Source organism: Propithecus coquereli, unplaced genomic scaffold (genome assembly GCF_000956105.1).
Source record: "Propithecus coquereli isolate 6110/MARCELLA unplaced genomic scaffold, Pcoq_1.0 Scaffold519, whole genome shotgun sequence".
In the NCBI taxonomy this organism is placed as follows: Eukaryota; Metazoa; Chordata; class Mammalia; order Primates; family Indriidae; genus Propithecus; species Propithecus coquereli.
In genome coordinates this window covers 475909-501841 of record NW_012151052.1, presented here as the reverse complement: position 1 = coordinate 501841, position 25933 = coordinate 475909, and the positions used below count along the sequence as shown (strand labels likewise).

The 25933-nt window shown below is 35.8% G+C and overlaps 1 protein-coding gene across 1 annotated transcript; it reads left to right on the top strand.

Moving 5' to 3' along the window:
- On the top strand, positions 1-23302 carry ZC3H8 (zinc finger CCCH-type containing 8). The gene is made up of 9 exons (XM_012656770.1): positions 1-130; positions 4553-4649; positions 12760-12994; positions 14027-14160; positions 15830-15952; positions 16361-16472; positions 17511-17620; positions 18820-18868; positions 22866-23302. The coding sequence occupies exons 1-8, from the start codon at positions 54-56 to the stop codon at positions 18850-18852; spliced, it is 921 nt and encodes a 306-aa protein (XP_012512224.1). The 5' UTR covers positions 1-53; the 3' UTR covers positions 18853-18868; positions 22866-23302.
- Positions 23303-25933: the final 2631 nt, after the last annotated feature.

Sequence of the window (25933 nt, the reverse complement as noted above, 5' to 3'; positions counted from 1 at the left end):
GGTTGTTACTCTGTGGCGACCGGGCTCGCGAAAGGGAGGCTCCCGTCTGGGTAATGGATTTTGAGAATCTTTTCTCAAAACCTCCCAACCCCGCCCTCGGCAAAAAACCGGCCTCGGACTCTGACAAAAGGTGATCCCACATCTTTTCATCCTTTGAATGTAGGGCCCCAGCCAGGCTCCGCCTCTTCGTTCCTTCTGGATTGGAGGCTGCGCGGGGCCACGTCCGGGCCGCGCCGCGAGGGCCCGTGGGGAGCACGTGGGCCGGCCCTGGCCGGGCGCGACAGTCGAACCGGGAGAGGTCGTGCGGGTGGAGGGGGGATAGAAGCCGGAGATGGGGTCCAGTTCGTAGCCGCGACGGCCAGGGGCCCCGAGAGCCTGGGCGAGGGGAGCGATAGCGGTGGGAGCAAGGAGGCTCTAGGATGCTCTCCTTTCTCTGTGCACCTGCTCCTCTAGGCTGGTTAGGAGCTTGCCTCTCTCTGTGTTCCCATAGCCTGTTGCCCTCTTGCCTGTTTCCATAAGCTCCCAAAGGACAGAGATCATTTGTCGTTTTCCACTGACAGACACATGCTAGGCTCTTTTTTGTAGAAAGGACGAAAACACAAGTTTATTAAACGTTAAAGGATAAGTAGTGAATAACTCTGTCATTAGTTCACTGATTTGCATCAGAAAACCCTAAAGACCGTAACAAAGCAACAAACACCATGTGGACTTAATAATTCCATTAGGTTGAAAAAGCAAGTGAGACTTGGCCAAATGGCGCTAATTTGTTGGTCTCATTCTTGGAGACGTGTATAATGTAGTTTGTTTACACCCAGATATTCTTTCACTTTTTATTCGTTGCAGTTTTAAGTGCTAAAAACCATCTCTCCTAAACCTATGTCTTCTACGTTCCCCAATTTCCCTAAGCCGAAACCTTGACTCAGATCGCACATTCTTTTATTTCCCTCGACTCAGGTGTGTCAGCGATTCTGGTTGATTTTACTTCTCGGTATCACTCATCCACTCATTTCACTCCATCTCAAATGCTTTAATTGAAACTATTACCTTAACTGATCATTAGGATCTTTACTACACACTTGACATGAAATATATCATTTAGCCCTCACAACAACCTTAAGGAGAAGATAATGCTGTCTTCGTTTTACAGATGGGAAAACTGAGGCACAGAGACATTAAATAACCTGTCAGGATTGCACAGTGTAAGCGGCAAAGCTAAGATTAAGTTGCCCAGACAGTCTGATTCCAGGACCCATGATTTTATCACCGAGCTTCTAAAATAAAATAAGACCTATAAATGTTGGAAAGAGATAAAGACACTAATTACTTGTAGATGATATCATTTACTAAGAAAAACAAGAGGAACCAATCGCTAAACTATGAAATACATTAAGAGAATTCATCACCAAAAAAGATAATAGCATCATTTTAAAAACCAGTATCAGCTATCAACTTGAAAATGTATCGAACAAAAGATCCATTCACAAAAACTTAACTGAAGCACATAAAAAATACTTGGAATTTTGCCAAAATCATAGGTGAAGAATGACATGGAAGTATGGTGAACTGTCCATTCATATCATTTGCCCATTTTTCTCTTTGGCTGTTGGTATCTTTCAAGTTTTAGGATCTCTTGTCTGCACATATTTTACTCCTAATTGTCATTGTCTTTGACTTTACCTATGGCTTTATTTCTCAATGCGTAAAGATGTGGGGATGTTTTCGTTTTGTGTAAATGAAGCAATCTTTTCTCTTATGATTTCTGATTTTTTACTAGTAATTTTTGGATGAAAATATTTTCATTCATTCAAAAGAAGTTTACTGAATACATGCTATGTAGGAGACATTATTCTAGGCCTTGGTGATATAGCAGTAAATGAACAAGAAAAAAATTCCAGTACTAATGAAATTTACACGATTGGGGGAGGGGGAGACAGATAATACGTAAGTGTACAGTATTTTATGTGATGTTAAATGCCCTAGAGAGAATGAAAGATGGGTGAGGGGAACAGAAGCACTGGTGAGACGGTAGGGAGTGTGTAGATATTTTAAAGGTAGTTAAGGAGGGCCTGATTGATCACATTGGTAAGTAACATTTGAATAGGGACTTTAAGGAAGTGAGGGGAGTTGCTGTCTGGGGAGGTGGAGTATGTTCTGTATGTTCTGTGGAAAAGTCCTGAGATGGAGTGAGCTTGGTGTGGTTGGGTTAGGGAAGCAAAGTGGCCAGAATGCCTACTAGAGTGGAGTAAGAGTAGTAGGACTCAAAGTCTGAGAGGTATTGGGGTAGGTCCGAGGGAGGAAGATCATGTAGGGACTTGTAGGTGCCATACTAAGGGCTTTGGCTTTGACTCAGACTGACATGAGAGGCCATTGGAGGGCTTTCAGCAGTGAGTGACATCCAACATATTTTAGCAGGGTCATTCTGGTTATGTTGAGGGTAAAATGTAGGGGACTGAGAGCAACTTGGATTATTAGTGGCAAGAAGTGGTCAAATGTGGGTGTATTTTGAAGATAGAACAAACTGCATTTTTTTAACAGATTGGAGGGGGTTTATAAAAGGAGTCAAGATTGACCTTAAGGTTTTGGTCAGTATCATGAAAGAGATGGAGTTGCTGTTTAAGATAGCAGGAGGATTAGGTTTCAGAGAGAAGAGCAGGAGTTAAGTGTTGGATATGTTAAGATTACATATGTTGGTAGATATCCAGGTGGTCATGTTGAATGGGAAGTTAGCTCTGTTTGGTTTTAAGGGGAGGGGTTTGGGTTGGAGACTTGGATATTGAAATCAATTACATATAGATGATATTCAAAGCCATGAGGTAGAAGGAGATCAACTCCTAGAATAAGAATACAAAGAAGAAAGAGGTTTGAGGACTGACATTTAAAGTTGTGATGATGAGCAGCCAACAGTGGAGACTGAGAAGAGGTGCCTGGTGAGGAAGACAAAACTAGGAGAGCTGAGTATCCTTGAAGCCAAGTAAAGAACATGTTTTACGGAGGAGAGGGTCAACTCTATCTCATCCTGCTCATAGGTCAGGTAATATGGGCACAGAGTTGTAGACCTTAACAGTGGAGTGGTGGAAGTAGACACCTATTTGGAGTGGGCAATATAGAATAATAGGGTGTGGTTTTAAGGCACACTTGGAAGCTTGCCTGCCTGGCTCAAATCTCAGCTCCGCCATTTGACTAGCTCTGTGATAAGTTATGCATCCTTCTTGTAATTCAGTTTTCTCATCTGTAAAATGGGGTTTTTAAGCAATAATATATGTATCATAGGATTGTTGTGATAAGTGGAATGTGCATGCAGCAACACCTGGCACAAAGTAAGCGTTAATGCAAGTGTTGGCCGCTGCTGTTACTGCTATCGTAGTCATTATCTCTGTGCCTAAGGACAGGTTGCCTCCTACTCCAAGAGATGATTCGTTACTGGAAACTGGAGCAATAAAGGTTCACAAGTATTTGATTTTTTTTGGCTCTAGTAATGGTAGCTTTGGTAGAAGGCTCACAGCTTGGCACCTCATCTGACGAATGTAACTCAGGAGCTCCAAGATCGATATAAACTGTTGAATTGGATGAAGCTGTGAAGCCCAAGTTCCTGTAACTTTGAAAGAAGCACAAAGCCACTATCCATATTCTCCTTGTGCTAGCAGTGCCTTCCGTTTGTAACACGTTCTTTTGAGAATAGACACATTGCCTGTTCCTGGCCTTTGTCTGACACATAACAATCTTGTGTTCACTATTTTCTTCAGCCCCCTGTATCTCTAGCGTCAAGCATTAATTAGATTCGCCTATACATATTATTGGCTTCTTTGTTCACCAGTTTCTTATATTTCCCATCTTCATTTCTCTTGAATTTACTTTTCATTTTGTTTCAGTATCCTCAAGTAATTGATGTCTGTGCAGGGTCAACTTCTCCGTCCTATGAGTCTGAACACAATTTTTCTTTTTCATCTTTATGCTTGAGTATGTTTGTCTCCTTCCTAGTCTCAGAAGGCACCCTTCATTCTGCCTGAAATACCTTTCTCCCTTACATTGCTCTTTGTTTGCTAACTCTTACATATCTTTTAGGTTCAGAAAGCCCCTGGCCCCCAAGTACAGGTTAAGTGTTCCTTATATATGCATCTATACTTATCACACCATTTTGAAACAGCTTTATTTTTTTCTCCCAAGCAAGTAGAAAGTTCTTAGAAGGCAGGAACAAGGTCTGTCTTTTTTACTGTAGCATGAGATAAGCCCTAGAGCCTGGTATATGGTGGATACTCAGTATTTGTTGAGTAAAGGGAATGATAAATGAATAAATGATTTATATAGCTGCTAATACCTGAACATTAAGGTTGTGTAATCTAAAATTTCAGTTGTACAGATTAGTTATAAACATATTGACATTTACTGCTCACCATAATTTTGTACATTATTTATCTTGAGTGTTTGGAATACTGATTTGGAATTTCTTTCAGGGCAAGTTGAAGACAAGCCAAAACAGTTAATTTTAATGTTGTGGTATGAACCCTTTTCAGGTTGAAAAACCCTTTTGTGTTATTTGATATTTTTGCTACAGAATCGATGATGAAATAGATGATACAGAAGTTGAAGAAACACAAGAAGAGAAAATAAAATGGGAAGTTAATCTGAAGTGTGAGCAAATTCCCAAAAAAGTAAGATTAAGTTGGCATATTGAAAAAACAGATAGGAATGGATGTGAGAAATTCATGAGGGATCCTGTTGGTCTCATTTTAGTCAGCTTTTGGGACCCACTTACTTACATCAGGGAAACTTGTTTATACTTTATTTGTTGCCATTTAACATGAATTGTTTTTAGTAATTGGTTTTGATTTTCCCTGTTTCTGAAATGGGTTGTAAACTGCTTCAAAAACTTCTTTTACATTAGATTAAAATTTTGAGGGCTTTGATTTGCTAACTTAACCAACCTTAGTGATTTATAGTTTAAAGCCTGTATTAGTCTGATAGGTTTGCCATGACAAAGTACCACAAACTGGGTGGCTTAAACAATAGAAATTTATTGTCTCATGGTTCTGAAGGCCCGAAGTCCCAGAACAAGGTATTGGTAGTGTTGGTTTCTTCAGAGGGCTGTGAAGAAGAACCTGTTCATTCCTCTCCTCTTGTTTCTGATGCATTGCTGGCAATCTTTGGCCTTCTTGGCTTGCAAAAGTATCACCCTCATCTCTGCCTTCATGTTCATATGGCATTCTCCCTGTGTGCCTGTGTCTGATTTCCCTTTTATAAGGACATCAGTCGTAGTGGACTAGGGCCCACCTAATAACCTCATCTTAACTAATTATGCCCGTCCTGGCCCTGTTTCCAAATATTGCCACATTCCGAATTACTGGGGATTAGGACTTCAACATAAGAATTTTGGGAGGGCACAGTTCAACCCATAACAAAGATAATATATGCTCTTCTCTTACCTTTCTTTTTCTCTTTTTGAACTTTTCTCAGTAAGCTTAATTCTAGCTTTTGATTTAAAGTGAGAGACATGTGACTCTTCCTTTCACTTGAACACTTAGAGGCCATTGTATGGTTATTACTTGGCCTAATTTCAATATCATTGTGTTTCAGGAAATAGGGAGGACCAAGGAAAAGGGAGAGAGACAGAAGAATAGCCTGTAGTGGAGAACACAAACAACTTATCCATTAAGGTCACTGTCTTATATGGGCAGGGTTCATGGCATCCCAAAACAATTACAATAGTAACATCAAAAATCACTGATCACATGGCTGGGAACAGTGGCTCACCCCCGTAATCCCAGTATTTGGGAGGCTGAGATGGGAGGATCGTTTGACCCCAGGGATCATTTGATCCCAGGGGTTAGAGACCAGTCTGGGTGATATAGCAAGACCCTGTCTCAAACAAACAAACAAATAAATACATACATACTTACATACATACATACGAAAAAATACAAAGCTCACTGATCTCAGACACAGATCACCACGACAGATACAATAATAATGAAAAAGTTTGAAATACTGTGAGAATTACCAAAATGTGACACACAGACATGAAGTGTAGCACATGCTGTTGAAAAAATAGCGTAGATAGACTTGCTGTATGCAGAGTTGCCACAAACCTTTAATCTGTAAAAACCACATCTGTGAAGTGCAGTAAAGCGAAAAGCAATAAAACAAGGTATGCCTATAATTTTCTTGGTAGATATCTCACATCTTACATACCTTTTGTTACATTTATTGCTCAGTGTTTATTGAAGCTCTTGTAAATTATATCTTTTTCAAAGTATCATTTTCTAACTGTTGGTTTCTCATTTGGTTGGCATACATCCTTACGTAGGAATGCGTGGAAGATAAATTTTTGAATTCTTATTAACATTTCCAAAAATATCTTGAATTTATCCTCATAATTCATAGTTTGCCTGAAATAGAATTAAGTTTGAGGTTATTGCTCCGTTGTTTTCTATTATCCAGTGTTGCAAAGGTGAAATCTTACCGATTTGATTCTAGTTTCTTTATTCTTGGTGTTCTTCATTATATGAGATTATAAGTCTTTCTTCATTCATTGTGCTTAGTGTTATTGTGGTGAGACCATACTCATATCCTTCGTATATGACACATATCATCTCTTATTTTTTATCTCTTTTTTCTTTGTATTCTAAGAATTTCTTACATTTATCTTTATTTTAAAAGTTATAATTTAACTATTTAGGAGCTCATTCTTGTGTTTAAAGCTTTCTAGCATTGTTTTTTGAATATAATATCTTGAATATCTTTCCGTATTTATTTTTAAAATTTTGAATTCTTTTCCTGGAATCATATTTGCTTCTTCTGGATCAGTTTTTCAGTTATTTTCTTGCTCTTTTGTTTTATTCTCTAGATCAGGGATCAGTAAGCATTTTCTGTGAGGATAAGACAGTAAATATTTTAGGCTTTTCAAGCCAAGACGAAAAATTGAGAACGTTATGTAGGTACTTACGTAATGAAAGAGAGAAAACAAATTTCCACAACTTTTTATTGACAAAATTAAGCATATAATTGTTTTTATAATACAGGTCTACTAATGAGAAGAACGAGGTTCTTCTTTATGGGATAATTATTTGCTTAATTGGGGTTCAAATTTACTGTTCCTTACCATCAAAATTGATTGCAAAATTCATCTGTTATGCTGATATATAATAGGACTTTATTTCATCTCTGAAAATATCTTCCCACTACAGATAGATATTGTCAAATACTGATATCAGTTCACTGGCATATGATTTTAATTGAGCATATTCATTGCCTAGAAGGCATTTATGAAACTTTATTAGATTCTTCACTAGATTTGTCTTTTAGTATGTTGTTACTTTGCAGATTAATCGCTTCCAATTGGAGGTTAAGCAGAAGCCCCTCAGTTGCATAGTAAATGGATTATGAAATGGCAGTTTCTTTTGCTCTTGTATTAAAGTCTGAAAAAACAGTACAGAAATTGTAGTTTGAATGTAGAAAATATATCCAGCAAATTAATGTAGTTATGGAGATCTTGCTTCTGTTTTAACTTAGAACAGCACAGTGATACTGAGCAGTCTCAGTAACATCTGTCAACTCATTAAGAGCCAGGGAAAACCACTTGAAATCATTTGTCTCATGTTTTTTTTTTTTTTTGAGACAGAGTCTCACTGTGTTGCCCGGGCTAGAGTGCCGTGGCATCATCCTAGCTCACAGCAACTTCAAACTCCTGGGCTCAAGCGATCCTCCTGCCTCAGCCTCCCGAGTAGCTGGGACTACAGGCATGCACTACCATGCCTGGCTAATTTTTTTCTATAAATTTTTAGTTGTCCGATTAATTTCTTTCTATTTTTAGTAGAGACGGGGTCTTGCTCTTGTTCAGGCTGGTTTCGAACTCCTGAGCTCAAACAATCCTCCCGCCTCGGCCTCCCAGAGTGCTAGGATTACAGGCATGAGCCACCGCGCCCGGCCTGTCTCATGTTTTAATTGTCTGTTGAAGTTCCTCCCAGTTTCCTCAGTCTTTGAGCAGCTCTTCAACTGCTGCAATCAAGCATGATTTCATTAACTCACCATCAGCTGTCTTGGCTAACAAATGAGCTGCTCAGAAACTTGCTTTGATTGAGGCTTTGTTTTTGTTTTTTATTTCTGTGAAGAAAGAAATTTGTGATGAAATCATCTGTTTTAAGTTTTCTTATTTTTCTGACTGTTACTTTCTTGTGAGTTGGGAATATTGTGATGAATGCTTAATATTGTAGTGTCCACATATATTGTGTTATTTTAGTACTGCTGTAGTATCATTACATGTTAATAAGAACCACAATGCTTTGCCATCTAATTTGACAGTAAAATAATCCACACTTCACTATGCCTTTAAATGCATTACATTCGAAGTCTACTTTTCATGCTTTGACCTGGTGGGTATGCACTGGTAATGAAAGAAATAAAGTAAAATGGCATGAGGAACTCAAAATGCTGTTGAGTTATAACCGTTACTGCAGTTTGTAGTGCACTGGGCATCTTTGTGAACTGATGAGAATGCCATAATGGTCTCTTTTGCAATTACTCAACTCTGCTGTTACAGTTTGGAAGCAGCCAGTATAATACATTAATAAATGAGAGTGGCTGTGTGCCAATGAAACTTTATTTGTGGATACTAAAATTTGAATTTTATATAATTTTCAAATGTCATGAAATATTTTTTTAATTTTTTGTTGTTACAACCATTTAAAAAAAAGCAATGATTGTTCTTAGCTTGTGGGTTATTACAAAAACAGGTGGCAGAGTGGATTTGGCCCTTGGGTTGTAGTTTGCTGACCCTTGCTTAGATTTTTGTGACATGCTTTTATCTTCCCTTCTTGTCCCTTCATTTAAGAAAGGCCTGGAGAGTCGATGGATATCCTCTGCTGTTGTGTTTGGTAGGTCTGTGTCTCTATTGGCCTTTCCTCTAAATGGGAAGGAAGCCTGTCTGGGCGTTCAGTAGGTGAGTAGGCTGCATAGGTGGGTAGGTTTCCCAGCAGCATAACAGTTCTTAACCTTCTTTGTGCCATGCACCCCCTTTAGCAATCTGGAGAAGCCTATGGGCCCCTGCTCAGAGCATAGTTTTTAAGTGTGTAAAATAAAATATGTTGGATTACAAAGAAAATTGGTTTTACTGAAATACAGCTTATCAAAATAGTAAAGATAAATGCGGTAAGAGTAATATGTTCTTTACTAATGCACTAAATAGTAAGACCTAGCAGTGGGTCTAATTATTCTAATTTTGAAGTAGTGGTAAATGTAAAAAATATTTTGAGATCTGTAGCAACTTTAATATATGAAAATACGTGTGATTTGTATTAGTGACAGTCAAGGTATTCCTGGTACTACTATGGTTTGTTCAAAACAGGAAAAAATACAAAATGTCAGTTTAGGGGTTGATGAAAATAATATGTGATTTTCTTCCCATCTAAGTTCACTGAATTTTCTGAATTTAATCCATAAACCGTGGGGATGGAGTCTCTGGATAGGAGGGTGAAAACCTCTGCTTTAGGGTGAGTGGGATGGAGTATTTTTCTGGTAGGGTGTATTTTCTGGTGTATTTTCCCAAATACACATAGAAGACTTAGTACCCCTGTGTGGGTGGTTTTACTGCCCACATGTGAAGCCTTACCTTTTACCAGACTTTTTATTCAATTTCTTTGGATAAACAGCCCTCTCTTTTCTCAGGGAAAGTTCCTGGTTGATTATGTCTGGTGAGGGGTAGGGTAGAGAAAATTTGTTATAATAGCTTTGTTTTCATGTAGAATTATAATGCATCGTCATTTATAGCCCCATTTCTCACACTCCAACCTAAGCCCAATCTCTAGGCTGCGGTCCCCAACCCCCAGTACCTGTACCAGTCTTCAGCCTGTTAGGAACCGGGCTGCAGAGCTCTGCTTGACCCCTCCCTGGCCCCAGCTTCGCCTCCCCCGACTCCTGTCTGTGGAAAAATTGTCTTCCATGAAACCGGTCCCTGGTGCCAAAAAGGTTGGAGGCCACTGCTCTAGAGCATAACCTCCTTTTTGATTGTCAGAAATTTGTTGAACTCTGTCAGTTACTGATGAACACACTTCATGCCTCCCAGACACATACACACTATTCTCTGTACTTTTATTTCTGTGGGGTGTCAGGAGGCCATACTAGTTTCCTAAGCCATCCTGAATCAAAAGCAAGAAAACCTTTTACTTGAAAAAAAAAAAGCTACTTTATTTAGACTCCTTCACAAAAGGAGAAAAGGGTTATAATCATGTTTGTACACTTTCCAGATTATACCTTTGTGAACAACAAACTGAAGCATTGAGTTTATAGCTAGCTAAGTGAAGAAAAGTATTCAGTAATATGCATTTTGTGTACTTCAGTGCCTTCTGAAAAGAATCATTAGTAATATTCATCGCTACTGTATAATAAAACAACATAATTGATGATTGTCCCAGTTTTATTAATGTTGCCAGATCATCTCATGTCTTCATTTAATACAAATCAGATGTGTTATTACTTGTGGTAAAAGGAATTGCTTCAATACTGTAGGCCTATGTATTTTGTGCAAGTGGAGGACACTTAATGACTCATTTGGATCATTTTAATACTTCGATTTGAATACACTGAACAGAATCTTATCTCTATGTGTTTGAGGAAGCTAATTGTGGGAGCTGCTGCATATTGAATAATCTTTTTCGTTCCCCCTGTGCCCACCAAGTAAAATTAAAGGGCAGAACCAAGGTAAACATAACAGTCTTTATCACAGGAGTCAGCCAACTTTTTCATAAAGGATCACACAGTGAATCGACTTTGTGGACCATGTTGTCTCTGTCACAACTAAGGCAGTATGTAAATGAATGGGTGTGAGTGTGTTCCAGTAAAACTTTATTTTCAAAAACAGGTGGCCAGGCTGAAATTTGCTTACCCCAACCTATCAGTCCAGAAGTTACATTTACAAGTTTGTTCTATGGTGTTAGTTTGACAAAGGTGCTCTCTTTTGAAAACTTGGAGACAAAGAACTTGGTGGCCTGAAGATTGTTAGATTGGTTGGTAGTCTTGTCTGGCATAATGAAGATAAAAGATATACATTGAAGCCATTGTCAGATCAAGAAACTTCCTCAACTTGTTTGGATTCTTTAAACAGGGAGCAAGTTCATTTTCTAGACTTATAATCAATCTGGTGGAACAACTCCTAGTTTTATAATTAACCATCACATGTAAACCATTAAATTGGGACACCTAGTATATTTTATAATAGTGATTCTACTGTTTTGTTTTTTGTTTTGTGCTGCTTCAGTCAATTATCATGTGAAAGTAAATAAGAGACCAGGCCACCAAGTATTCTTGGAAACAGAATCATTGGCCACTGTAATTATAGGGATGTCATCTCTTCCTGATATCAGAATAGGAGCCCTTTGGGACTTGGTCATTTTTTAAAAATAAACTTTTTGATTAAAATTTATATAAATTGTAATTATACAGTTTGATATACCTCTGTCACCAAGTGTAGATAACTGTGTAACGGATACTTGAAAATTTTTATACAGAAATTGCTTTATGTCATCTGCTATGATCAGCTTGGGCTCCTGCAAAATCAGCTCCCATACCTGGGTTTCTGTTCCAGTGAGTGATTGGATTCTCTGATGTTGCCTTGGGGACACTTTCAACAACAGAGTTAGAAAAACTATTTCTAAAGTGAACTTGATTACAAATAACAGGAAGTTCTTTCTTCCTTGTTGTTGCTGCCATCACTGCTATGGGTTACAGGAGAAAGAGTAGGCTTTGGTAGCTGAAATGTATCTTAAGTTAAATGGGCCATAATAGTTTACATGGTGTTTTATGAAATGGTAAATTATTGAATCAAGACATTTAAAAGTATTGTCAAAGACATCATTATATCAAAAAGACACCTACACTCATATGTTTATCAATGTACAATTCTCAGTCACAAAAGATACGGAATCAGCCTACATGCCCATTGACTGATGAGTGGATAAAGAAAATACACACTACGGAGTACTACTCAGCGATAAGAAAGAATGAAATGATGTCTTTTACAGCAACTTGGATGGAACTGGAGACCATTATCCTAAGTGAAGTAACTCAAGAACAGAAAAATAAATGCCATATGTTCTCATTTATAAGTGGGAGCTAAATATGGCTACACAAGGGCACACAGAGTGGTATAATAGACATTGGAGACTCACGGGGGGAGGTGCTGAGGATGAGGGATGAAAAATTACCTATGGAGTACAATATACACTACTCAGCTGATAGGTACACCAAAGTCCAGCCTCTATCACTTCACAGTAAATATATGTGTGGAATTCAACTTGTACCCCCTAAATCTATTAAAATTTAAAAAAAGGAAAGAGAAAATAATAAAAGTATTGCGAATGCAAAGGCAGAAATGCAATGTGAGAATACTATAATCCATTTATATCAAATAATTAAGATTTGGGGGTTTAGACTTTTTTTTTTTTTTTTTTTTTTGAGACAGAATCTCACTGTGTTGCCCAGGCTAGAGTGCCGGGTTTAGACTTTTAATTCAGTAAAATGCGTACAGTGTATAAATTCAGAATCTTCCCTTAAATTGTCTTTAAAGATGGATAGGTCATACCGGTTTGTTAGTTCATTTTTAATTTTGGAAAATTACAAATATATGAGTGGAGAGAATACTATATGAACCCCATGTGCCCAACACCTAACTTCAACAATGATGAATTTGTGGCCAATCTTGTTTCTTCTGTATAACCAGATTGTTTTGAATCATATTAGGTTTTTAAAATTGAAAATTCAATTTTTACTTAGTTTAGGTACTTTGGAAACTCTACAACATCACCGAAGAGTTTGCTACATAGAAAATCAAGAAGTAAGGACTATGATGTATATAGTGATAATGATATCTGCAGTCAGGAATCAGAAGATAGTTTTGCCAAAGAGCTTCAACAGTACATACAAGCTAAAGAAATGGCAAATGCTGCTCAACCCCTACCATTTCCTGAAGAATCTATGAAGAAAGAGGGAGCAAAAGATACTCAACAGGGTAAGGATCAAACTATTAATATTTCATCATTTAAAGTTTATCTAAAGAAGTCATCACAGTTGTCCATATATGGGCAGGGATCGTTTCCTTGTACCTTATCTCATGATACGATCATGGTTTTCATGGATCTGTACACCAGGCGTGAGCTTGTATGGCCTGAGATCCCACCTAAGACCTGGCTGCTTGGTGTATAAATATACACTGTTTGCAGGAACTAGGGGTGCAGGTGGGCTGTATAACAGAGGTCATGTCTTTTTCTAAAGGGAGAATGCTAAATCCCTGGCCTCTGCATGTATAAAGGATAGGATGCCTGTTTTTATTGCTGTCACTTGAAGAAGAATTGACTGGTTGTATGTCAGACTGGAACTCAGAAACATATGCTTTTAGATTACTAAAATGAGATTTGGCCATAAATACGGAGGCAAATGGCAATTGTACATGAAATTCGTAATTCTCTTATTTTCTTCCTCTAAGTGTTTTTTCTATTTAAAATGGATCTATAGATTAAATCTATATAAAATGTTTTCAATGAAAAATATGACAGTAATATACGAAGTCATTTTAAATATTTGAAGCTTTTTACCCTTATAGTGCTATGGCAATTCCTAATTAGATCCCTCATACTCTGAACACTTCAAAAGGATCTGGCTTGTGGCTTGTAACATTGATTTCATTAATTATCTTGCTTTTTTCCTGACAATATCTTATATATTTTCAAAAAGAATGAATTGGAGTGCTCTGGAAGATATTTCAGGAAAAAAAAAAAAGGAATGAATTGAGAATCCAGTGTATATTATAATTCTCTTTTTGATCTCTTAATCCCAGAAATTCTAGAAAGACAGGTCAGTATCTTACCAGTTTTCCCTCACTGAGCTGTGGAGAACTTGCCCTGGATTATTCTAAGATATACTTCTTAGAAGTAAACTATATTCATTCATTGTCTGGTTACTGAAAAAAAAAAAAAAGGAAGAAAAAAGTAAACTGCTATTATACTTCTGTGTTATTTTTTAAATTAATTTTTTTTGTTTTTAGCTGCTAAACAAAAAAATAAAAATATTAAAGCTGGTCACAAGAATGGTAAAAAGAAGAAAATGAAGCGAAAATGGCCTGGTACTGGAAACAAGGGACCAAATGCTTTGCTGAAGAACAGTGGCTCACAGGAAGAGGTATAGGATCATATGCTTGGAGGAGGACCCCTGTATGATTTTTGTCTTAATACTTCAGTGACAAGAAGTTCTGTGTGATAGTGAGAGATGGGAGCATCCCACAAAATCAGGGTTTTCCGATGGTGAAGATCTCCTTTTGCCGGGAGAGTGGGCTCTCCATGTTCTTTCTTATTATTGCATCTTCCTTCCCTCTCACTCACTAGCTGCCAGCAGCCATTTTAAGCCTTAGTGTTCTCCCTGTTGTCCCTGAGTACATGAATACAAGCACCTTGATTTCTGAGTATTGTCCTGTCAATGACTATGGAAAAATGGGAAGCCCAGAGAAGATCAAGAGTCAGGAGGTCATTTCAAAGGCCATAGAGTCTTACAAAGTTTGTCCTTCATCTGTTGATTCGTGATTCCCTCTAGAAATTAAAAATGAACATTTCTGGGCATTGGCCTTACCAAGTCTCCCTACCCACTACCCTCCTAGTATTGCGATTTTGTTTATAGAAATTCCTCTTCCTTGGTCTGCAGGTGTAATCAGGATAGGACAATAAGTGACTCTTCTCAACTTTGCTTTTCTGATGGAAAAATGGACTTTAAACTGAATGGCAAACTTTTTATTAGGCTTGTCACAGGGGACAAGAGTAAGGGCTTACAAAATATTAGAAATACCAAATATTATGGATCAAATCCATTATATAAAATCTATCCCTGCCTTTTTATTTTACAAATGAGGATTCTGAAGCCCTAGGGTTCAGATAATTGTCCATAGTCACACAGGGCCAAGCCAGGGCTAGAACTTTGTGTCCTGGCCCAGTCAGTACTCCCTTTCATTTGATTTACATTGAATCAAATGATTAGTTAGCAAAAGCTAACAGTCTTTATACATGAGGAACAAATTCTGAACATGTATGATAGACTTTAATAATATAACCAAATAAAATCAGAGATTTAAACTGACACTTATAAGGCATAATTTTGATGGTGCTAAGTGGAAATTTAACATTATTGCAAAGCAGATCACATAACTGTACAGTCAGGTCCTTTGTTTGTACATACTGTATTCCTAGAACTGTATTCAAAAATTTGGTATGCAAAAACTGTAAGCTATGTACTACATGTTAAAAGTAATATATTTCTGAAGAGCTCAAATGTATTATAAAATTCCCCTTTTGTTTTTTATATAAAAATGACCTTTAGTTTTATATCTTTATCACCATATTTGAGGGTATATTTCTAATGACATTTGTTGATTCAAGCTGGTCAGTATACTCAACTCACGCCCACTGAGCATCTCATTGAAACTATAGATTTCACTGCTTTGGGCTGACCCCATGACTTCCACTTTTCTCCTTGTTCTAAAGATCTTTGTTCTTAGACTTCGCTTTTTATCACAAGTACTAAAAAATTCATTTTTTAATTTTTTTCACTCTTTTAAGGGCAATATATAAAATATTTAAATTGCCTAAGCACTAATATTCACTGGTGGAATGCTGTTGAAACTGTTGAAACAAAACATTCATTTTTAAACTGATGTACAACAGTCCAGATCTTACATGTGAGGGCCAGTTTAGAAGAGTGAGTTTTTAATATTTTAACAGTGGTTTAAAATAATTTTGTGCAACAGAATAAAATATTCAATTTTCTATTTCTCACATTTAATTTTTTGTTTTTGTTTTTAAAGGATGGTAAACCTAAAGAGAAGCAGCAGCATGTGAGAATGAGTCAGGGATTCATCAACCAACATACAGTGGAATACAAGGGAAAACAAATTTGTAAATATTTTCTTGAAAGGAAATGTATTAAGGTATAAAACTGTGTAAGCAAAAATATACTAAAATGTACTAAATGTACTAAAATAAACTGCTGTTTCTATTCGTCACTCTTTTAAATCATACCTTTTAGGTTTTTGAAACTGTTTCCTTCTGGAAAAGGTTCAATTAAAAAATTTTAGTAAAGTATTCTGTTTAAAAAAGTAGATAAAGTACATAATTTTAAAAGATTATTTGTGTTAAAAATGTTTAGAACTTAAGGAAATTTTAAGCAGATATATGTGAGGTACTTACAAGGTAACGCATTAAAATTAGACTGTACTGCTTCTAAGACTTTGGTTCTTTCTGGAATCGTTTGTGTATTTAAAGTTTAATAGAAATTAAATTGTAATGACTTAACTATAAGAAATAATGACTTTTCCTTGTTCCTTCTTTTGCCTTAGGGAGACCAGTGTAAATTTGATCATGATGCAGAGATAGAGAAGAAAAAGGAAATGTGTAAGTTTTATGTACAAGGATATTGTACCAGAGGTGAAAACTGTCTGTATTTGCATAATATCCTTTATCACAAGATATAGTAACTTTACTCTTCATAGATATTTACATGAACATTTTAAATATGCAAAATTTTTAATAAAACCAATGTTTTAGTAGAACAAAATTACATTATCCAAGCCCAGCTTAGTATGAAAGTGATTAAATTATACATAGATTTTTTTTTTCCATAAGAAAGAAAAGATAACTTCCTTAGACAATCTCTCAAATGATGATTCTTTCTGCTCAACCTGGGTGGTATTGAGGGTTCATGAGACCTATTCAAGTTCCTTTCTGATACACATACAGAAAGACTGCCGGAATTTCTCCTGTGACATTGACTAATTGAATCTATATTCAGAAAAGCTACTTTATTAAAAAAGGCAGGGATTGAATAATTTGGGAGTACTTATTTCCTGTATATTCTGTACTATATAGAGGTTAATTGTCCCTTAATTTGAAGAATAATCTTAGCTCTTCAGTGCAAATGATGAAGACATGTTATAAAAATATGAAGCATAAACATTTTAGGGTAATATAGCACCTTTGGTCACCACAAAAGTTGTTTTTCTTCAGTTGTTCAATATAAGGAATCTTAAATTCTAACTTAAGGATTTTTTTCCTAGAAAATAATATTGAAGTTGTATAAATATATTCTATTTTAAACAAGCCTAATATTTGAATGATTCAGGTTTATAAGGCATATCATTGACTGATTCCTCTACCCCAAAAAAATGCATTAAAAATAATCACATTTCCCAAGGTATTTAAAATATATATCCTTTTCACATTTCAATGAAACCCATTGGTAGTCTATTATAAGAATGGATATGAAGAAAAAAGTATCTTGTGATAGTCAATAAACTTGATTTATATCATCTTTCTAAAATTAGATTTTTTGCATAACCCAACTACTAATTTATTTTCTCATTTTAAATAGAGAATTCAGTGTTTCTACTAGTATAAAAAGACTTTATATAGGCAAAATAAAGTCACTAAAATAACAAAAAATTATTTCAGTTGGATTAAAATTGTTCTCTTCCTTGACACTTGTGTTACATGAATATCCTTGCAAGTTTTACCACACAGGAACAAAATGTTATCAGGGTGAGTACTGCAAGTTTTCACATGCCCCACTGACTGCCGAAACACAAGAACTGTTGGCTAAAGTAAGTACAATTTTAATAATCTTTTGTTTTTCTTTTTTAAAGAATATATTTGAACTAAGGATGAGAATTTGAAGATACTGTTCCTTAAGGAGAGGGCCTCATAGGTTGACATATGGAATATATTAGGACTGATAATTTAAGAGTTTACTTCAGGTTAGAAAATTATTTTTCATTTGTATATTTTTCCTTATAGCTGAAAGGGAGATTTATACTCATTGCTGATATAAATTGGGATTCTCTTAAAACCTTCAGTGTTGGCCGGGCACGGTGGCTCACGCCTGTAATCCTAGCTCTCTGGGAGGCCGAGGCGGGAGGATTGTTTGAGCTCAGGAGTTCGAAACCAGCCTGAGCAAGAGTGAGACCCTGTCTGTACTAAAATTAGAAAGAAATTAATTGGACAACTAAAAATATATAGAAAAAATTAGCCAGGCATGGTGGTGCATGCCTGTAGTCCCAGCTACTCGGGAGGCTGAGGCAGGAGGATTGCTTGAGCCCCAGGAGTTTGAGGTTGCTGTGAGCTAGGATGACGCCACAGCACTCTAGCCCGGGCAACACAGTGAGACTCTGTCTCAAAAAAAAAAAAAAACCTTCAATGTTATCTATAAAGCAGATAAGAGAAATATTAATAGTACTCCTGTTATAAAGATTCTTAGAAAGGAAGTTAAGAGTCACAGGTTAATAAACATGTTAGAATTATATTCAGGAATAATCAAGTAGTAATTTCAAATTGTTTTCTTCAAATATTCTTTCAGTCTGTGAGAAAAGATTATTGAAAAATTATAGTCATTTATAGTCTATTTCCTGTGTTAGTTGGAGCTAGTCTTTTCAAAATTAAATCGAAATGTACGTGAAAATAAAGACTTTTAAAATCAACCATACCATCTTTTGGTGAAGTGTTCCCTTGAGCATATGCAAATATTAGAAAGTCAAAAGTGCTTATTTTTAGATATTTTTAGCTTGTAAAATATGAAAGGTTACTGTGGAATTAGAATTTGTACCAAATGTTTAGTTTATTTGTATAAAATATGTATGGAAAAATGATATGTAAAATTAGTTTTCAGTTCCTCTTTACAGTAGTAAATATTGGATTATTGTTAGGATGGATGTTATTGGAATCATTTGAGAATTACGAGTATGACAGTGTACCTGAATTAGACATAAATGCATAAAAATGATTATGTGATATTTTTCTTTATTAGGTTTTAGATACTGAAAAGAAGTCATATAAATAACATAGACATTAAAAAGGTAAAATTAGAATTTACCACATTTTTCTTTTCTTTTCCCCTTTGAACCATCTCTAGAAATTGGCATGGCAATCTCAATAGGACTTTTTCCATTTTCTCAAATAGAAGTATTTTTCTCTTTCCTCCCCCACTAAAAAATTGTAAGATATTTGATACATATACAGAGCTATGTGGGTCTCTATCAGTCTGCTTCCCTGCGTGGGTCTATCATTTATATTTTTATTCTCCTCTTGTGTTTCTTTGCAGATGGACCCAATGTGTATAATTCATGAAACAGTATATTTAGTTTTGCTTATGTTTAGAATTCATTTAGACAACATTATACTCTGTATTACTGCGGTCCCCAACGCCTGGGCCGCAGACTGGTACTGGTCTGTGGCCTGTTAGGAACTGGGCCACACACAGCAGGAGGTGAGCAGCAGTTGAGTGAGCAAAGCTTCATCTGTATTTACAGCCACTCCCCATCACTTACCTCCCCACCCTGGCCACCCCCCTTCCTGGTCTGTGGAAAAATTGTCTTCCATGAAACTGGTCCCTGATGCCAAAAGGTTGGGAACCACTGGTGTATTAATTGGTCACTTGCTATTTTCATTCAACATTATACTTCTGAGATTCATTCATGTAAAAATGCATATAGCTATCATTCAATTTTACTCCTATATAGCATTTCATTCTATGTATATGTTATTTATTAGTCATTCTATTATTAATGGATATTTAGGTTATTTTCAATTTTTTCACAAGCTATTATTATAAATATTCATATATGTACATGTCTGTCAGTTGGTATAAATATGCTTGAGTTGTCCAGGGTATATACCAAGGAGTAGAATTGTTGTATCATCTTAAAACTTAAGATAGTACCAATTTTTTTCTAAAGGAGTCATAACAGTTTATACTCCTAAAAACTGTGTAGAAGAACTCTTGTTATTCCACACTTACCAACATTTTTATATTGCTAATACTTTAATTTTTTTTGGTTAATTTAATGGGTGTAAAAATATAGTCTCACAGCTTTATTTGCATGAAGTACAGCATCTCATGCTTATAGACCTTTGAGTTTCATTTTTGGTGAAATCCCTATTGATGTCTTTTGCCCATGTTTTTATTGGTCTGCTTGTCCTTTATACATTAATTTTATATATTCATGATAAAATCCTTTCTGAAGTATGTGTGGCAAGTCTTTTCTCAGTCTTTTCCCAGTCACCTTAAAGGGCACAGGAATATGCTATCACTCTGTTGATAGTGTCCTTTGCAAAGTTTTTCATTTTCATGAAGCCTAAGTTATATCTATTTTTAATTTTGTTGCCTATGCCTTTGGTGTCTGTCATACACAAGAAATCATTGCCAAATTCTGTGTTGTGAAGACTTTCCCTTATATAATCTTCTAGGAGTTCTATAGCTTTAGCTCTTATGTTTAGGTCTTTGATCCATTTTGAGTTAATTTGTATGTATTATCTAAGGTAAGGGTCCAACTTCATTCTTTTGCATGTACGTATCCAGTTTTCCCAGCACCATTTGTTTAAAAAGTGTCCTTCCCCCATTGAATGGTCTTGGCACCCTTCTCAACAGTTATTTGACCATATATGTTAAGATTTATTTCCAGCCTCTCTATTCTGTTCCATTGGTCTGTATGTCTGTCTTTATGCTGGTACCACACTGTTTTGATTACTATAGCTTTGTAGTAACTTTTCAAATCAGAAGTATGAGTCCCCTGACTTTGTTCTTTTTCAAGAGTGTTTTGACTATTCGGGGTCCCTTGAGATTTCATGTGAATTTTAGGGTAGATTTTTCTGTTTCTGCAAAAACCATCATTTCAGTTTTGATGGAGATTGTATTGAGCAACATTTTATAATTTTTATTGTGCAAGTCTCATCTCCTTGGTTAAATCCTAAGTACAAGGATTTATTCAAGTTGACCCTTGAATAAATGGGGGTTAGGGGTGCCACCCCCAGGTAGTAAAAAAATCTACATATAACTTTTGACTTCCCAAAAACTTAACTTCCTTAAAAACTTAACTTTACGAGAAGCCTTACAGATAATACAAACAGTTGATTAACATATAAATAGACTAGTATCTACATGTATTTTATATGTTTATAACTTTTTCTTAATTTTTTCAATATTGCTAGGGTATGCAGTTTATCTGTGAGGTTTTTCAAATTGTCACAAATCTCCAAAAACTTTTCCAGTATATTTATTGAAAAACATCCATATGTAAGTGGACCCACACAGTTCGAACTTGTGTTGTTCAAGGGTTAGCTGTATTTTATCCTTTTAGATGCTATTGTAAATGGAATTTTTTTTTAATTTCCTTTTTAGATTGTTCATTGTTAGTGTGTAGAAATGCAACTGATTTTTTTGTGTTAAGGTTTTCTATGTATACGATCATAGGATGGATATTTTCTTAACATGCAAAAATGTGTTATACCTTAATAAGAAAATCAGCATCATACTTAATGGGGAAATAGTAGAGGCATATTCTTCTAGTTTTCACTAGAAGAGTTTATGTTTTGATAAGACTGTCCAGTTTCTAAACCTTGAATAGAGTTCCCCTCTGAAAACATGTGCATCTGGTGCCAGTTTTGTTTAAGAATTGCCTTGATGAAGCAATAAAAATTATTAATGTTATTAAACCTCAACTCATACAGTCTTTTTAATATTATGTCTAGCAAAATGGGAATATATATAACTGCATACTGAAGTGGTATTATCAAGGAAAATATCTGAGTTGCAAGCTGAATTAGCTATTTTTCATGAATATTAGTTTTACTTGAAAGAACAACTGAGATCTGGGCGAGGTAGTGTGTACCTGTAGTCCCAGCTGCTCAGGAGGCTGAGGCAGGAGGATTGCTTGAGCCCAGGAGTTCAAGTTTTGAGTCCAGCCTGGGCAACATAGCAAGACCCTATCTCTTAAAAAAAAAAATAAAAAAGATATAGATGTTTGGCAGGAGCTTTTCCACAAATGACAGAGTAACCCTGTCACTTCAAGGAGGACAACTGAAAATATTTGTTATCAATGATAAAATTCAAGCTTTTGAGCAAAAATTACAATTTTAGAACATCTGATCTGCCTCTGTGAGCTTAAAAGCTTTCCCATACCTAAAGATTTTTTGGTGAGATTTATTGATTATATTAAGCAATGTGATTTTTAAAGCACTAAACCATATAATGAAACATTTGTAAGATCTGCATAAATTAGTGCACTAATAATTTCCAGATAAACAATGCATGATACACAATTATTCATGAGTAAGACATCCATCCAACCCACAATATGACCAATGGATTTTAATGCAGTAGTACAAGTTTATTGATGTGGTTTGATATTCTGCACTGCATCTTGAAATTTGTTTCCATTTGCTTTTAATATTCATTTGCCCATCATTTTATTTTTAGCTTTTCTGAATAATTTTTAGGTTTGTTTCTTGTATGGAACATATATAGTTGGCTTTTGCCCTGTGAGCTAAACCAAAATCTTTTTCTTTTGATAGGTGAATTAAGTCCATTCACATTTATTGATATGACCAAACATTTGACTTAGTTGCTATCATTGTATAGTTACTGTGTTACATTTGCATGTTTTCTCTATCATGTGTTTTCTTTGCTCTTTATTTTTTCTTTTTTCATCTCATTTTTATTCTTTTTGTTATTTTTCTGCTTTTGTCCAATAACTCTTATTATGTTTCCATTCAAATCTATTCTTTCTTGTAACGTAGTCTTCATTTTAAATATGATTTTATTTCCTTGTATCATTTCTGATGTCAGTCAACTCTTGTTGCATTACTTCTATTTCTTTGTTCGGTTCTAATCTTAAGTTTTTGAATTTCGATTCAAGGTATTTTGTTTTCCCAAAGAGGAGTCTTTAATTGTTTAGATGTTTGTGTTTTAGTTTTCTTCTGCTGCATGGGTTTTCTTTTTGTGGGGGAGGGGGCGGTAAGTGTGGCTAAGTTGGTAATTTTCACAATGTGTTTTTTGTTCTCTGTTTTCTTCTGTAGCATTGTATAGATGAAGAATGCTTAAGCCTATGCCTGTTCAAGACTGGTGATTTGGAGTAGTTTACAGGATTCTTCATTCAAAGCGCCCTCTTGTGTCATTGGAATGATGTGCAGCTTCTTTAATGGATGGGCAGAGGGCTGGGATCTAGTGTACAAGTATATAAGGGATTGGTCTTCCCTGAGATGTTCTGGCCACTGGAACAGGAGAGCAGCATATATGGCAGAGATGCTGGCTGGTGGGTTGCAGAAGTCTCTTCTGATTGATTTAGTTTTCTCAATAAAATAGAAAGCAAAGTTAGGCTGAGTGAGGATGCGCGAAGAGGTACAGGAGGTTTGAGGAGAGAAAACTGCTAGGAAGACATTGGCATAATAGGTGGACTATAAAAATAGAGCTAGATCTTTTCATGTCATTAAACATTTTCACATGTTTTTAATGGTTGCTCACAATTTCCTTTGAGGGTTAAAATAAATTATGGTTTTATAATATTTTAAACAAATTTCTTGTTGGACATTTGTTTCCAATTTCTTAGTATTATAATAAATAAAATCGATTCCAGTTTCTTACTGTTCTAAATAAAATGGAAAAATATCTCTTGCTATATCATTCCTAAACTTCGAGTTCTTAACTTTTCTGTTATTAATATATAAGAATATTTATCTTTCTCATTGGTTTATAAACTGTAGTCAGATTATACACTTGTGTAAAATATAAACTTTAGAAGTGTAATGATGTCTTTAACATAATATTCAAATACAAAATTTTCCAAGTATAAATAATGACATTGTAAATATGCATTTCTATATAGTAGTATTGATTATTATTAGATAAATGCCATGAAATTGAAACTGTCATCATCATATTGTTTTATTGCTTGGAAAAATAGTAGTATTACTAACTTGTTGGACATATAAAGTAAACCAAAGCTAGTGATACTTATTAGCAAAGTCCTCTTTGAAAACAAGAGTCAAAGTTATTTTGGTTGTAATCTAATCCCAATAAAGCAAGAAATGGAATTGCGTATATTCCAAGCAAAGGTTTATCAGGCAAGAGCTAAGAAAGTAGGAAACCGGGATAGATCCTGGGCCCTTAGAAGCAGGAGACTGACCTGAGAGTGAGTCATCTCTCAGTGCCCGGTTGCTGTCTGCCAGGCTGTTTGGTCCACTCGCTCGCTGTGGCTACAGAAGAGGGCGAGGCAGTGGAAGCTGCTAAAGGAAATCACAGAGGAGAGAGGCAAGCTGGCTCTTTAAAGGGGTCTGTTACAAAAATCTTTGGTAATTTAATGAAATTGTACAAGAGAGTAGTTATAACCCATAGAATAGATACTTTCTGTCTTCTTTAAAGATTATATATAACTTTAAGGAATTCAAGAGACTGTCATAGCTCACACTTGTAGAAGGTAAATTTTATGGCAAACCTGTATTGTAAGCTGACATTCGCCCACATGAATAATAAGCCAACCTTAACGCACACTTTCCATGTGCCAGGTACTATGCTATTTTATTTTATACTGTTTAACTTTCTTATTTAAGCCTCTTGTTTAAGCTTAACAACCTTATGAAGTGGATAATGTAATCCATTGCATAGAAAGGGAATAAATAGGAATGTTTATGTTTTATTTTTTTTATTTTCATAAGCTCTGTAAATACTTGTAATTATTAGATTACAGTATAAATTGTTATATATATTACAATCTAACAGTTTATTTCCTGATGTTACCTCATGTATAGTTTGATACTTGTGAAGCATAAATATTTATATATAAAGTTTATATATAAGAAAAAAATAATTCTTATATTCCTGAAGCAGTACTCATCTCACTTGCAAACTTAAAAGACCTAGCAGAGGTTTGAGAGACTTAGAAGTCAATAGAGAAGTTTAAAAACCTCTTATTTTACAACTGATTATTTTGAAGAGGCAGACATATCTGTGTTAGCGAAATCCCTTGTGTTAAAGCCAGCTGGAAGAGAGACATGTTCTCTGGAATGTGCCCCGTGCACCAAAAGCAGCCATTAGGGTGTGGATCTCTCGTACCTGGGTTATTGCAGCACCTTCCAGCTGATCACCTGCTTCCCTGCTCCACTTTCTTCTCTGCAGTTCACTCGGGTTTCCTCAGAACTGATTTCCCAGCGTACTGCTTCAGCTGCGCCTCCATTGTATAGCTCCTGAATCAAGATCCGTTTGTCTGCCTGGTTTAAAGGTGCTCTGTAGTCTGGCGTCTCGGCCATACCAAGCTTGATTCCTACCTCCCTCTGCTGTCTCTGCCGCCCCTTGGTTTCCTCCTGTGAGGTCCGTATAATAAAACCATAGTCAGTTTTAAAAAGCGAGGCCAGGAGAAAAATAGGTACAAAAGTTGTATGGGAAAATCTGTACACGGATGTCATTTGTACATACATGTCATTTGGCCAGCATGGTTATCAAGGCTGTATTCAGTTTATCTCTGATCTTCTCTGAAGACAAAGCAAAAAGGATGAAGTGATCAGCTACTTATTTCTCATTATCAGGAAGAAGGTGGGAGGTAAAACCTCTTATAATAATTTCATAAAAAAAATTCTTATGTGGGTCTTAATTATGGAAATCATTAGAGTAGACAAGATTCTCATTTCTAAAATTCTTTGTGACAGGTTATTTATACGGCTCTTTTTTGTGGTCAGTTATTAAAAGGTACATAACAGTAAAACTCAATTTTTTTGTCAGTTCATGAGATAATATAGGTCTAGTATGTAGCATTTTGGTGTTTTGACTTGGTCCAGTTGTAGAACTTAAGAAATTCAGACTAGGAGATGTTAAATGACTGCCTGTCTTAGTAGGTTTCCTGACTTTCAGCATAATTTTCTCAGTTTACTGACTCATTTATGATAAGCTTATCCACTGAGGAGTTACATTCAAGGGTTTTTTTCTGAGCTGTTACTTATCGAGGTCAAGATACTAGGTGATTTGGTGATGTGGCCTAAAGAATATGGGGTTCCTACTGCCAATTGGAAGCACAAATGCCACATCGGGTTTGGTGAGATCAGAATATCTCAAGTTAAGCACCTGCTGAATACTAGGAATCATACATATGAAACTA

What these genes read in the sequence shown, in the direction of transcription:
- ZC3H8 (XM_012656770.1), top strand. Translation starts at nt 54, where the DNA reads ATGGATTTTGAGAATCTTTTCTCAAAACCTCCCAACCCCGCCCTCGGC. An exon ending in AGCAAAAGATACTCAACAGG is followed by an intron (nt 12,995 to 14,026) that starts GTAAGGATCAAA and finishes TTTTGTTTTTAG; the next exon opens with CTGCTAAACAAAAAAATAAA. An exon ending in CACAAGAACTGTTGGCTAAA is followed by an intron (nt 17,621 to 18,819) that starts GTAAGTACAATT and finishes TTTCTTTATTAG; the next exon opens with GTTTTAGATACTGAAAAGAA.